The sequence below is a fragment of the Cibotium barometz genome, chromosome 6 (assembly GCF_041138505.1).
Source record: "Cibotium barometz isolate CiBa-2024 chromosome 6, ASM4113850v1, whole genome shotgun sequence".
NCBI classification, from domain to species: Eukaryota; Viridiplantae; Streptophyta; class Polypodiopsida; order Cyatheales; family Cibotiaceae; genus Cibotium; species Cibotium barometz.
In genome coordinates, this window is record NC_141051.1 from 19,040,765 (window position 1) to 19,055,473 (window position 14,709).

A 14,709-nucleotide genomic window follows, 5' to 3' on the forward strand; every position below is an offset into this window, starting at 1 on the left:
ATCCCATTTTACAACATGTAGGCTGAAATGTAGGCTTGAGTAGTGAGGTTTGTTGATATGGCTCTTAGAGCCATCAATCGTTTTTGGAAATCTCCTCTTTTCTCGATGAAGACTTCATGTAATTGGCCTCTTGGTTCTTATAAATTGTGCTAGTGACTTAGTGAAGTTCATTTCTAGCCCATAGAATTCAATTTTGAGATGAATTTCTTAATTCTTAGCTTTATCCCTAAACACTTGATTCAACTCTACCCATGCATCTTTAGCATGTTCCTTGGAGTCTATGTGATGGATAACATGAAGCCCTAGGTGTACCCAATGAGTGAAAGTGCTTGCTCATCCTTTTCTACCCACTCATGATTAGGATTAGTAGGTGCATTATCTTTAATGAGTTTCCATATCTTTTTGTACATGAGGATATAATTTATTTATGTAGCCCAAGTATGGAACCCTTCCCCAATGAAAATTTTAACTTAATTTATTGTGCATATTGTTGCCATTTGTTGAGAGGGTCTTAGGAATGAGTACTACTCACTTGCCAGTGTCTACTCTCATACGAGGTTAGCAATGCACTGCACGAGATTTTCAAGTGCAAAATCAAGCAATGAAGTGATTTTGAATGCAAGATAAGACTTCTTAATTTCCAAAAACTTTAAACTTAAAAAATCCACAATGTGAGCAATCAAGTCCTGAAACTAGAAAATTTTGAATGCGCTCCTTTGGGCTTCCCAACACTCATGAAGAGGAAATGTGATATGCTTTGCTTCTTAGCAAACCCAAACACACCCTTACTTTTTAAGTATGGTCTTAATTAAGTTGAATTTTTACTAATTTTAGCTTAATGAGTTCTTAATATAGTGATTAAGAGAGTTGAGAGATGGAGGCCAAAATTGATCTTATCAAAGTAGCTAAACAAGTGGGAAATGTGGTAAGGACTTCAAATTCGATTGATAGGAGAGAATTGAATCCAGAAACTCAGCTCACCATGCCCAAATGACACCGTTTTTTTGAAGCAAAAAAATGTCGATTAGTTTTTTAGCTTGTTGCCAGCATCATGTGACTAGTGCTCTAAATAGCTTGAGATTGGAATCATGGGGTTATTGAATGATGAGAAAGAAGCCCCTAAGAGCTATTAGCTCAATGTGTATCACATATGGAGAACCGGCTTGTAGACTAGTGCAGGCTTAATATAAAATTCGGGACATACAATGTGAAATCCACCACTTCCTCTAGAGCGGAGCACTGCCTAGTGTGCTTGATGTTCTCCTAAAAGCTGAAGACCAATGAGCCCATTAGGTGTGACACAAGTCCAACTCACCACACCTACATGATCCTACTTCATGCAAGAAAGGGGTGAGCCTATAAACATGAGTCGAGATACATGAGCCCATAGACGTGAGCCTAGAGATGTGAGTGTATAGGTGTGAACTTAGAGACACGAGCCTAGCAAAGGTTCAAAAAATAACTTTATTTTTGTAGTTTAAGCAAAGCATACGTGTTTGAAATCATTTTTCGACTTGCTTTAGGAAGCACTAGAGACCGTTTCACCTAGGTGGCGCAAACTCAATCCGGACTAATTGTTAATAACATCATGCATCTAAAATCTTGGCATGTCATGCATACTATCCTCATCATCATGTATGCCTATGCTTAAAAACTACATCATGAGCATAATCTACATGAAGAACATCCTCTTGTGTAGGCTCAAGAATGGGAGCCACAAAATCTAGATTATAAGCTCAATCTGCTAGAACTGGAATGAGGATCAAGATTATTATTAAACAATACATGAGCATCCATAACATTATAGAACATATCATCATGCATCACTACATGATCAAGTGACATATAGAACATCATCATGAGGAACAACTAGAGAAATAACATTAGCACTACATAAATATACAACATTTGGCTCTAAAAGATGCATATCCAGATCATTGCATAGAAGAGCATCATAAGACACCATCATCATGAGGAGAAATAATATCACTACATAAATCTACAACGTATGGCTCTAAAATATTTCTAGATCAATTCATAGAAGACATCACAATCAGCAATACTATCATGATAATATTACTACCATGAGAGATATCTACCACAAGACAACACATCATTTTCTATCACCACCTTCTTTACATAGTGTAATTTGAATGCACTAATCCAAGATCCTCTCCTGGCATGCACCACTGAGCTATGTGAAAGTCCATATGTGCACCTTTTCATTGTGCATTTCTTCCACACTGAGGGTATGCTACAAATACATGGTCACTCACCATGCCTCTATAGATGCACTATAAGGCATAGGTGCACAGTTCATCAATCATCAATATGTGTTTATCATGTAACCTTATAGTTACACTCTTAGAAATTCTAATAGCCATATAAGGTCCCTCTATATGAGGTTCATCCCTTAGCCTTATAGCCACACTCCTAGAAATTCTAATAACCATCTGAATTCCCTCTATGGGAGTTCAGACATGCAACCATCTTTGTATCATTGCTTATTGAATTATATTCTCTTTTTTCTATCATTATCTTCTATTGTGCTTAAGCTATGTTTTTTGAAAAAGAACCGACAATTTATGAGTGTTCTAATTACACATTGCTAGCTTACAGATGGTTCAAAAGATATTTTGATTGTAGTTCACAAAGTGTCTTTTTATTTTATGATATTTTGGACAAGCATTTGCTTTTACTTTTGATCTATCTTGAGACAATGAGGAAACAAATTCTATTGCATAAGCTATTACAAATTCTTGCGAATCAAGGTAACCTATTTTATGATGGTGATCCTCATATTTTGTAAATGATAAACTGCATTGTTCTTATTCTTTCCTCTTTTTGTTGAAAATTGTAGGACAATTTGTTTCTACTCTCCCCCCTCTTGGGTTTATCCAAACCTTTTGCAAATTTTCTCACCCCTGTTTCAATTTCTATAAGAGTGGTGCATACTTCTTCAAGACTCTTCAAAACTATAGCCATGTTTCTTACCAATCAAAGAAGTCATTAACCTCTTTTCCATTTTATCTCATCTCAAAGCTTTGCTTGTCCACTAAAATAAAGCCTAGCACACCCATCCCCTTGATGACATCATCAGAGCTTTAAATACTTTCCACCAAAATAAAACCTAGCACCCTTTGATGTTATTCATCAACTTGAGTGTCAACTTGAGTGAGAGTGAAGTAGTCCTCTCAAGACTCTAGATTAAGGCTTTCACTTCATCACCACTTGAGTGAGAGTGAAGTAGTCCTCTCAAGGCTCTAGATTGAGGCTTGCACTTCATTTCCTCTTTTATTTGATCCATCAAGATAGGTTTCATAGAAGCTTTTAGCATACCTCTTAATGCATTTTCAACGAAATAGCTAGTTGCAAATTAAGTAATGCTAGAATATTTGAAGATCAATATTCACTAGATTTTTAACTTTCATGATAAGATGATAAAGTGCTAAAATAGTCACATACACTCCACTCATATTAATCATTAAGGGATTATTATTAATTTCCTTTGTATTTAATCCATAATAACCCTACTCTTTGATGCTACAATTTAGGTCCCCTAATCCCGACAAAATTAAAACTCACTAAAAGCTCAAAAAACTCATATAAGCATTCCTAAAATACTCTCTTTGATATGAAAATGAAAGAACGAGTCAACAATCTCTACTATTACAATTTTTTTCTTGCATGCGCTCCAACACAAACAATTGAGTTCTTTAGTTCATATAATAAGCACACTCCAACATAAACACCCGAGTCCTTTAGTTCATATAATAAGCACCCATCCCTTTGATGACATCATCAGAGCTTTAAATACTTTCCACCAAAATAAAACCTAGCACCCCTTCATCACCGCTTGAGTGAGAGTGAAGTAGTCCTCTCAAGGCTCTAGATTGAGGCTTGCACTTCATTACCACTTTTATTTGATCCGTCAAGATAGGTTTCATAAAAGCTTTTAGCATACCTCTTAATGCATTTTCAACGAAATAGCTAGTTGCAAATTAAGTAATGCTTAAATATTTTGAAGATCAATATTCACTAGATTTTTAACTTTCATGATAAGATGATAAAGTGCTAAAATAGTCACATCCACTCCACTCATATTCATCATTAAGGAATTATTATTAATTTCCTTTGTATTTAATCCATAATAACCCTACTCTTTGATTCCACAATTTAGGTCCCCTAATCCCAACAAAATTAAAACTCACTAAAAGCTCAAAAAATTCATATAAGCATTCCTAAAATACTCTCTCTGATATGAAAATGAAAGAACGAATTAACAATCTCTACTACTACAATTTTTTTCTTGCATGCGGTCCAACACAAACAATCGAGTTCTTTAGTTCATATAATAAGCACACTCCAACATAAACACCCGAGTCCCTTAGTTCATATAATAAGCACACTCCAACATAAACACCCGAGTCCTTTAGTTCATATGAAAAAATGCCTATGTTGGGTTCGACCTTTTTTTGAAATGGTCATGGTATTACGATATGGTAATTCTCCATGTATATGCAATCAATAGTGGCTTCTCAAGCACTATATCTTATAAACATTTCTAAAGGATAGTTTTCTTGCAAATCCATTCATTCAAGAATATGATCGAGAATTCCTTCTTTCTACATTAGTGATAGAAATTGTGTTAAGTCTTAGACTTGAAAATTATAAATGGCATCACTTTTGCTAACAAATAAATTTCCTTGTTGGCCCAACAAGACTATCCCTCCACGGCTTCACACCTCTAGAAATTTTGACCATTCTTGGGCCAAATCTATGAAATTTTCAAGAAAAACAAATGTTTATAGAACAATACTACACATGACTGAAATGTCAATACTCTCACAAGTCCCACAACAGTACATTAGACATGTGCACACACATGTACAAGTACAAAAGTACCCTCATCTTACCAAACTTCAAAAAGGAAAACTCAAGATATATATTATCCTAAACTTTCCCATTTTTAAATCAAAAGCATCTCACACTCTCGTTTCACTTTTTTTGCTATGTAAATATATGTCTATAGATATAGATAGTATCATAAGATACATAGTAACCTAAACTTCTCTATTTTTAAATTGAAAGCATCTCACACTCTAGTTTAACTTTTTTTGCTACGTATTTATATGTATATAGATATTCATCTACTGTGACAATGAAGCTTCTCCTTTCTTAAGTTTTTTAGAAAAAGAGGAAGAAAAGAAGTGCTTCTTCCTATCCATTGCAATGCCATATAGAAAAGGATAAGAATAAGAAAAAGAACAAGAAAAGAGAAAAATAACTTCTTTTAATAAATGTTTTGTTATTATCAATGGTGTTTCAAGAGTAATATTGTTTGTTATTATTAAGGATGTTTCAAGAGTAATACAATGGTTGAAGCTTGTGAAATGATTTCCTCTATATATACTCATCATATTGCACACAAAAAGAGGCCACTCTCTTGTATTATAGGATGGACTATGCAAAGCTAGTAGTTTGAAGTGAAGACATGAGAAGAGAGAGTCTTAGAAGAATTCGACATTAGATTTAGAGTTTTACCATAGGTATGCAAAGATTTAATATTTGAAAATGGGATACAAATAATCATGGTAATAAAGATGTGGAGTTGAAGAGAAAATATAGTGATTGCTCTTTTACCATACAAGACTACATTGGATGCCTTCCAAGAAAAGCTCCCATCATCCATCATAAACCCTCCTAATCTACTAGTACTTGCCAAGAGATAATTAGTGCAATTACATAAGGAACACAAGATGGTATTGCCTTATATTAAAAGAACACCCACTTTTACCCTCTTGTCTAATCACTACGTTTAATTGAGAAAAGTCACTTGAATTTAAACATCATAAACTAAAGAATTTAGCAATTAAGGAGGCCACATCAATTTTATTCTTAAGGAAAAATGTGTAAACTTCATATCCTATTCACACACACTTGCATTTATTCATGTGAATGCATGGATATTTTAGTTATTTAAATGACCTCCATACATGCATATGCATAAAAATCGAATGCAACATACTCACTCATGCATAGACTTACTTGTGTGCGCATGTGCATGTGCACACACACTCATCTCACACACATGCATATGGAACATGAGTGGGATAATTTCCTATTTCTCTGCATAGTCACACATGCATGACATACACATTCGCTTGCATATATTCATGTGTGTAAAAGGCTATTTTGGAGATTTGAACCGACTAAATGTGTGCATATGCACCCAATTTGCCACACTCATGCAAGTGCATATAGGCACACACGTGTATGCACACACACACACACACACACACATAGAAACAATGAGAAAGGGTGGCATGTGGCACTAAAATGGAGAGGGATAGTGTGGGTTGGGGACTTCAATGGAAAGGGGAGAAGATTTGTTTGGTATAGGTGGAAGGTTAGGAGGTGTCATAACAGTGGAAAGAGAGGTAATGTTGAAGGTGAGGGGGTGCACGGAGCCACATGTGCTTTGCATGAGCATATGCCCTAGAGCAATGTTCCCTAGAGCAATGTGCCCATAAGCATGTTCCCTAGAGAAATGTCTATGTACACTTTTGCAAGTCTCAACACCAAATTCAATCAAGATATATGGCTCTCTAAGTGCACATTTGAACAACTAAAAATGATAAAATGCTAAGTGATAGAATTATGGACGTTTTATTGTATTGTTATCATACATAAATAATAATATGACATTTTGAAGTTGCATTATTGGAGGGTTGAGTTATAGGCATGTAAGCTCCATAATTGTGTAAATTATTGTAATCTATCTATTTTTATCATACTTAAATAACAATATGACTTTTTGAGGTTGCATTATTGAAGGGTTGAGTTATCGTTATTGAAGGCGTGACAATTGATATCAAATTAATCACAAAAGATAAGATATTATAATGCTTTAGAGAATTCATGGTTTTTATTCCCATAAAATGACAACTATTATAGGTTAAAACTATGTGGATTTTGTGAAGATTCTACAAATCACGATTATCGTATTGCTTTTGTTGTGCATGTGTAGCAATCCCCCTTTCTATCAACAAACAAATGAGGAAATGTAATGCAAGATCCAGATTTGTACCTTTTTTTTAACTTTCACAAGGCACTACACAAAGACTCTTCTTGTAGACTTTTTAAGGTGATTAATGAAGCAAAATGTTATAAGGGCATGGAAGAAGTGAAGTGATGGTTTTGATTTATCCAAGGGTTCCACACTTTAAGCACTTAAGAATCATATATAAAACTATGCGTCATATGTACCTACAAAAGTGGTGGTATCTACTCCATTTACTTTCTTTGTTTATTTCATATATGTTTTGGATGGATTGTCTTGCAATAGTGTTTCCTATAATGAGAATGAGTGGGAAGGGCAGGTTCCTTTTATCCTAAAGTTGACTGGCTCCAACTAACTAATCCACTTGCAATGGAGGGGATACTTCCAGCTCCCACGTATACAAGAGTGAAGTTTGCATTCATAACTCAAGCTTGGCAATTTCTCAAGTATAGAAAGGTGAACTCAAAAAGGTAATTTATCAAGCAACTTCCCTATCAGGGTGATAGCACATCATGTTGGTCTACACCAAAGTGTTGGATAGCATCGTGATAAAAATGACTTATTCACATTGTATCAAGGTTCATGTCTAAGAAAGACACATCAAGCTATCACATCTTGTTGAAATACATGGATGGCACTAGGCAAGAAAGTGTGTTTCTGTGCACTTTGACAAACCTTTCCGAGCACATGGAATGGAAGTAAGGCAATGTTCGGAAAACTATTTTTACTAAACGTTACATGAATCCTTTTTGTCCACGGTTGAGGAGGGAATTATCATTTTGAGTGGGAAATTTGTTTATATTTCCTTCAAAATATAAGTAAATCTTCAAATTTTTAAAGAGTTTTTTTTCCCTTCTCCCATAATTTTTAAAAGGTTATTCTTGAAGTTGAACAAGTTTTAGGTTAAGTCGAACCTATCTTTTCCCGAACTTGACAAGGGTGCATGGTAAGTGGCCATGGTTTGGAGTTGCATAGACTATGTGGGATATACTATGGAGTATGAATAAATAAGGATAATTGTGAGTGTGGATAGAGTATGTACTATGGATAAGGATAATGGAGGTGTTCAAAATATGTACATAGGTCATATTGAAGGGTTGAAAAAAAAGTACCTTCAACTTAACCTTTGGGCCGATTGGAAATTCCAAATGGATGGTAGATGTCAGTAAAAGAAATTGAACCAATGGAAACACGTGCAAAAATAGTACAAATTTTCCAAAAAAGTACGGCTAATTTTTTCCAAAAATGAGAAATGGCGAGGAAAGTACACCACGTGTTTTATACAAAATTATAAGACTTTTTCAGAATTGAATTGGGAAAGCGTGGACGGTGACAAGAGTTTTCTTATCAATTTTTTTTTCGTCCAAAACTTGATTTAAATGCGGCGACTTTAAAATGAGATAAATCAAAGTTTCAAGCAATGCAATTTGCAATATTTAAAAGAAAAACCAGAAAATATTATTGGATTGTTTCATAAATGCGGATTGCATTTTCCGTTACTTAGACTAAAGCACTCTTAATTACGCCTAAAACACTCTTAATTACGCCTAAAACTCTCTTAATTACGCAGCAGAAATGGCGGTTCATTGTCAATGCAGGGCGGTTGCAAGTTTGCAACATGCGAAAATTTAGAGAGAGAGAGAGAGAGAGAGAGGCCTTGGAAGTTGGCCCTTCAGGCTTCCCTGTCGGCGCGAGCCGTGCGACAGTAACTGCCGCCTCTCTGTCTCTCTCTCTACGTCAAAATGCACGTTTTTTTTGCCCTTTTTGTGGGTCGCCACATCAGGGCCTCGCCGCCTCAGGCCATTTTCAATCCGAGCAATAATTGGCGATGTGGGCTGCTGCAAAACGCAACTGGGTAGCCTCTCAAACTTAATCTCTTCACCCACACACGCCTCCCGCATCCCCTCGTTCTCATGTGAAAACCACAGTTTTATTTAGCTTTTTGCTTTTCCCTTGTCCATTCACGACCCCCCTCCCCTCCCCTCCCCTCCCCTCCCCTTCCCCACCAAAATCTGTTGCATTCCCTGCACACTATTCATGTCATTGACAACAGATTGAATACGTTATGCATGTATGTGTGCATGCATGTATGTATGGGATAAAATATCTATATATTGAGACCAGATTGGCTATGACTTGTATGTGTGTACGATGTATGGTTGTATGTTAATGTAAAGCATCTCTATTTATCCAGCATATGATACACACGTGTACGTATGTGTCTGCATTTTCCAAGTGGCTCTAACCACCTCTTTTTTCTGCCGCTTTTGCTCACAAGTGGTGGTCTGCCACTGGTGACTACAATGCCCTGAGCCCTCTCTCAACCTTTTTAAAGGACCAAGCTGGTAACCATTAGGTCTCCTGCATCTTGAATCCTCTAAACAAATCCCCAATAGCTTCATCAAACTCTTCACTTCTGAATCAAATCAAGCCAGTAGGTATTGAGTCTAGACCTTAAACCTAACTCCTTCAGATTCTCCTCTCTCAAGAAGGGCTCTTCAATGCCAGAAGACTGCAACAAACTCTTTTGTATTAAATCAAAGAATTGGGCCATAGTGATTACATCTTATATCCACAATCCTTCACATCCACCTTTGAAAAGGCTATTCAATGCAACAAACTCTTCTTCATTTGATCAGGTGTATTGGACTATAGCCATTGCATCCTAGTGCAACCCACTGGGGTTATGGTCAAGTAACTTCTCCCCTACCCACTCTTAGCTCTACACTACCAAATGGATATGTCTTTCTTTGAAGAGCTGGATGTCTCTCATCAGGATAACGGCAGAGGCAAACACCACTCTTCATTGAGCTGCTTCAAAGGCTCTTCAGGTAGCAAAAGCTCTCCTAGTGGCAGTGACACGTACCTTCCCAATCAAGGAAACTTGACCTCGGATGAAGATCAGCAGATCATTGATGACAGGAAGCAGCGACGGATGCTATCAAACAGAGAATCTGCACGTAGGTCTCGTCTTCGGAAACAGCAGCATTTGGATGAACTGAGGGCTCATGTGGCCCAGCTCAGGGCTCAGAACAGCCAGATGCTCACCAGCTTCAGCCTAACTTCAAAGCACTATGCTCAGTTGACAGAAGAGAATCGGATTCTGCGCTCGGAAGCCATGGATCTCAGCTATCAGCTCCAAAGCCTGCATCACACAGTTGTATCCAAGCAATACTCAAGTGGGTTAAGCTATGCTTTAAACTCTGGGCAAGCAGCTCAAACTTTTGAAGTCAACCACCCGGCTCCATATTCATAGCACTTCTGGTGAAGTTTGATGAACTGTTCATGTCAGGTGTCTGTCTCTATACTGCACCCCCATTGATAATACTCGTGAGAGAGGATCAAACACATCACTACATGACACAAAAGACATCAGCAGTATACCACTGCAGAAATACTTGGATAGTTAATTTTTACAGATTTTCTTGTGTTTTAGGTTTGTATAGCATGTTTTGCAACTTCAATGAAACATCTCATATTGCATGTTACATTTCATTGGTATAATAGCCGACTCAATGCACAAATAAGCTAATTTTCCCTCTTCACCTCCCCTTCTTCAGATTGCAGAGAACAAATTTTATTAACATAGAGTATTTTGTCAATTGATTTTTCGTCCTCCCTAGTTAAGACATACAGGTTACTTTGTGCATGATGCATAGGCCTTTAAGAACTTTATATCATGTGTACTTGGAGTTTTTTTCAAATGGAACATAATTGTATGTTTCAGCATTTCATATTTCCATGGTTAATCAATAAGATTTTGAACCACTTGAAGGAAAGTTGCTTGGTGATGGCAAGGTCCCAGCCCATTCTCATGCTGTTGCCCAAGATAGCACTTGCCAACCCCGTTGGAACGTTTGCATTGCCAGCCCTCTCCCAAGAGGAAACTATGGCACACTAATTTCTCCTTCCCATACATGCAAGGTCTACAACATCTCTTAACCACTTGCTACAAGGAGATCATTATGCAAAATGCATGCTCATGCGCCTGCTGCATGCAGGTCATCTCCTACCTACATGCAGTCGCTGTAGAGGAGCAGAAACCACGCTAGGGGCCCATAACACTGTCAGAACCTCCGCCTAAGAAGGATCCTGTGCTCCAGATGCTGCTCTCCAATCCCACTGAGCATGGGAGTCACCATCAAGGCGATCTCAGCAGTTTAGGAGCATGTAAATAAGATAGACTAGAGGCTGGCCAGGTCCTGGTAGTTAGGGAACCTTCCATGCCCCCGCTGTTGTGATCTGATGTAGCCCCAGGCAGAGAACCAGGCCCATGCCATCTTCCTCAGTGTGTAGAGCAGGGTCAACTCCATGGCTTAGGCTATTGTCCCCCAGGTGTGGTGAAGCATGTAATAATCCTGAGTGAACTACACACTACCTTGAGTCAAACCTGTTGTATTGTTGGGCAGTCCTAAAGGCAATGCTGTTGAGGTTCCAACTGTCACTAGCCTAGACATTTCCCAGTATGAAAGGGGTTTGGTGGACTCCAGAATGTCTAAATATTTGGAAAGTACAAGCTTTGGGAATGGGGGATTATCCTAGAATACAAAGGACCACACTCCTAAAATTTAGGAGAGTTGCTATTTTTGGCCCAACTCCGATGGAAATTCTGTTCGCGTCATTACATCTGGAATTGAGCAGATACCAAGAGTTGGCAAAGTGCCTATGACAGAATGTCTACTAATTGGGATATTTTTAGAGGTAAAGATTATGGGAGAACCCATCTCTTAGATTGGGACATGTGGCAAGAAAGTGGATCAAAGTGAGACAAGTGGCCTCACACTTGTCACTCCAGCTATTGTGTGGCTCTCCACTTCCTTCTCTTGCCATTTTAGCTCATGGGAGCCCCAAATCTATAAATTGGAGCCCTCTCTCTTCATTAATAGAGGCTCTCTTGCTGCACACTAGCCTCTACCACCGTTCCAGGCTGCCCGAATGATGGCTACTCTCTTTCTCTCTCTCTCTTGAAGGCTGCCCATGAAGAATACTGGCTGTTGGGGACTGTTTTGGAGGCTTCCATCGCGAAGAAATTCTGAAGGCAAGGGTATTTAATCATTTATTATGATTTCTAGCCATTGTACTTATTGTACCAGCCACTGTACTTGCTATACCAACCACTGTACTAGCTGTACCAATCCTTGTACTTGTTGTACCTATTGTACCAACCATTATACCGACTATACCAGCCATTGTACTTGTTGTACCAACCGCTATACCTATTGTACGAGCCACTGTACTTGCTGTACCAACCACTGTACCTACTGTACCAGCCATTGTACTTGTTTTTGTCTCGCCCATTTACTTGCGACATGGATTATGATATTTGGACTTATGGGACTGATTTGTCTCGCCCATTTACTTGGGACATGATTATGATATCTGGACTTATGGGACTATTTTGTCTCGCCCATTTATTTGGGACATGGATTTATTTATTTTTATGCCATATTAGAATCACGATCTTCCCATACAGAGGCCAAGAGGTTCATTGTTTATCTCACCATGCATGTGGATTCATGTTGGGATTATGAGAGGGCAATTCAATTTACACTCCACCATACACGTAAATTCGTATTGCGATTGTGGAGTGAGCGTTTCATTGTTTCCACACCATGCTTGCTGATCAGAGTTGGGATTGTATGGGAGAACATGAAAACTGTTGGGATTGGGAGAAAGGATTGCCATAACTATGGAGAACCAGCTTTTCTGTCACCATGGTTTGTGCTCTTGAATGGCACTAATTTGTGTGCATAGCACATGTTTCTGTGCGAGGTACTAGTTTCTTGTGCATGGCACTTATTTAAGTGTCTTAGCACCTGGTTGGTGATTTTCATTGGCATATGATTCTCTCATTGATATTGGTGATTGAGACACAATTGGCTCTTGTGCCTATGTCTAACATATCTTCCACGGAATTCTCACTCATTGATTTTAATATTGCTATTATGGAGACTTATTTAGTCTCACCCATTTCTTTGGAACATGGATTCTTCAGTTATATTGGATTTTTGAGACTGTCTCGTCTCGCCCACTCAATGGGACATGATTATATCTTGAATATATGGCTTGAAGCTTAAAGTTGCGGACAACTTTTAAGAAGCTGGGGAGGATGTCACTAGCCTGGACATTTCCGAGTATGAAAGGGATCTGGTGTACTCCAAGATGTCTAAATATTTGGAAAGTACAAGCTTTGGAAATGGGGGATTATCCTAGAATACAAAGGACCATACTCCTAAAACTTAGGAGAGTTGCTATTTTTGGCCCAACTCGATGGAAATTCTGTTCGCGTCATTGCATCTGGAATTGAGCAAATAACAAGAGTTGGCAAAGTGCCTATGACAGAATGTCTACTAGTTGGGATATTTTTAGAGGTAAAGATTATGGGAGAACCCATCTCTTAGATTGGAACATGTGGCAAGAAAGTGAATCAAAGTGAGACAAGTGGCCTCACACTTGTCACTCCAGCTATTGTGTGGCTCTCCACTTGTCATTGTAGCCTTCTCTTGCCATTTTAGCTCATGGGAGCCCCAAATCTATAAATTGGAGCCCTCTCTCTTCATTAATATAGGCTCTCTTGCTGCACACTAGCCTCTACCACCGTTACAGGCTGCCCTAATGATGGCTACTCTCTTTCTCTTTCTCTTGAAGGCCGCCCATGAAGAATACCGGCTGTTGGGGACTGTTTTGGAGGCTTCCATCGCGAAGAAATACTCAAGGCAAGGGTATTTAATCATTCATTATGATTTCTAGTCATTGCACTTGTTGTACCAGCCACTGTACCTTTCCACAGCCCTAAGCCTAATTAAGAACAAGATACTAATTAAACATGATTAAGACAGAGGAGAGAGAAGAAGAGAGAGAGATTGGTGTCAGGGTTTTCCTTTGTATTATATGGTACAAAAAGGTTGCTTAATGAATGTACATGGCTGAGGCCCTTGGTCATCCCCAAAGGGGTTGACCTCTGGCCCTACATATTCTCTACTGACTTATGAGAATGATTGATCAAATGACTGACTTGGTTGAATGATGTAAATGATGGCTATCGCTTATATACATGCTAAGGTTGCTAGTCGACCAGCAACAAGGGCTGTCGGCCAGCTCTTGGACACAAATTCATGAATAAAATCCCTTCTGTGCTGCGCTTACTTCCATGTATGCCCAAGCTCGCTGGCCTTCTTGCTAATGCCTGGCCACATTCTGCCTAGACCATCTGCTGGCTGCCGACGGGCCATCTAGACCCTCCTCATGATGATGATGATGATGGTGATGGTGATGCTCAGGCTGCTGATGATGTTGAGGCTGATGCTGAGGTTAATGATGATGATATGATACTTATGCTTGTGCTGATGCTGATGATGCTACTGATGATGATGGTTCTGATGAAGATGATTTTAATACTGTAGATGACCTAAATGTTGTCCTAATTGATTATCCTAATTAGAGATTAATGATGTTCATGTTGGAGATTAGCCATGGCACGAACGTGCACGTGACAAGGTGGCTGCAGTACAGTGGATTATTTGATGGGGTCTCCTGCTCTTATGTCACATATCCAAGATTTCATTATCCCACCCCCACCCATAGGAGCCAACCATACTTATCTCTTGCTTTTACCATATTCTTCCTGCAACAACTCCCCCCCCCCC

The 14,709-nt window shown here is 38.5% G+C and overlaps 1 protein-coding gene across 1 annotated transcript; it reads left to right on the plus strand.

Moving 5' to 3' along the window:
- The first annotated feature begins 9,056 nt into the window (after positions 1-9,056).
- LOC147637478 (bZIP transcription factor 44-like) lies at positions 9,057-10,551 on the plus strand. Its single transcript, XM_086799265.1, has one exon. The coding sequence runs from the start codon at positions 9,798-9,800 to the stop codon at positions 10,317-10,319; it is 522 nt and encodes a 173-aa protein (XP_086655391.1). The 5' UTR covers positions 9,057-9,797; the 3' UTR covers positions 10,320-10,551.
- Positions 10,552-14,709: the final 4,158 nt, after the last annotated feature.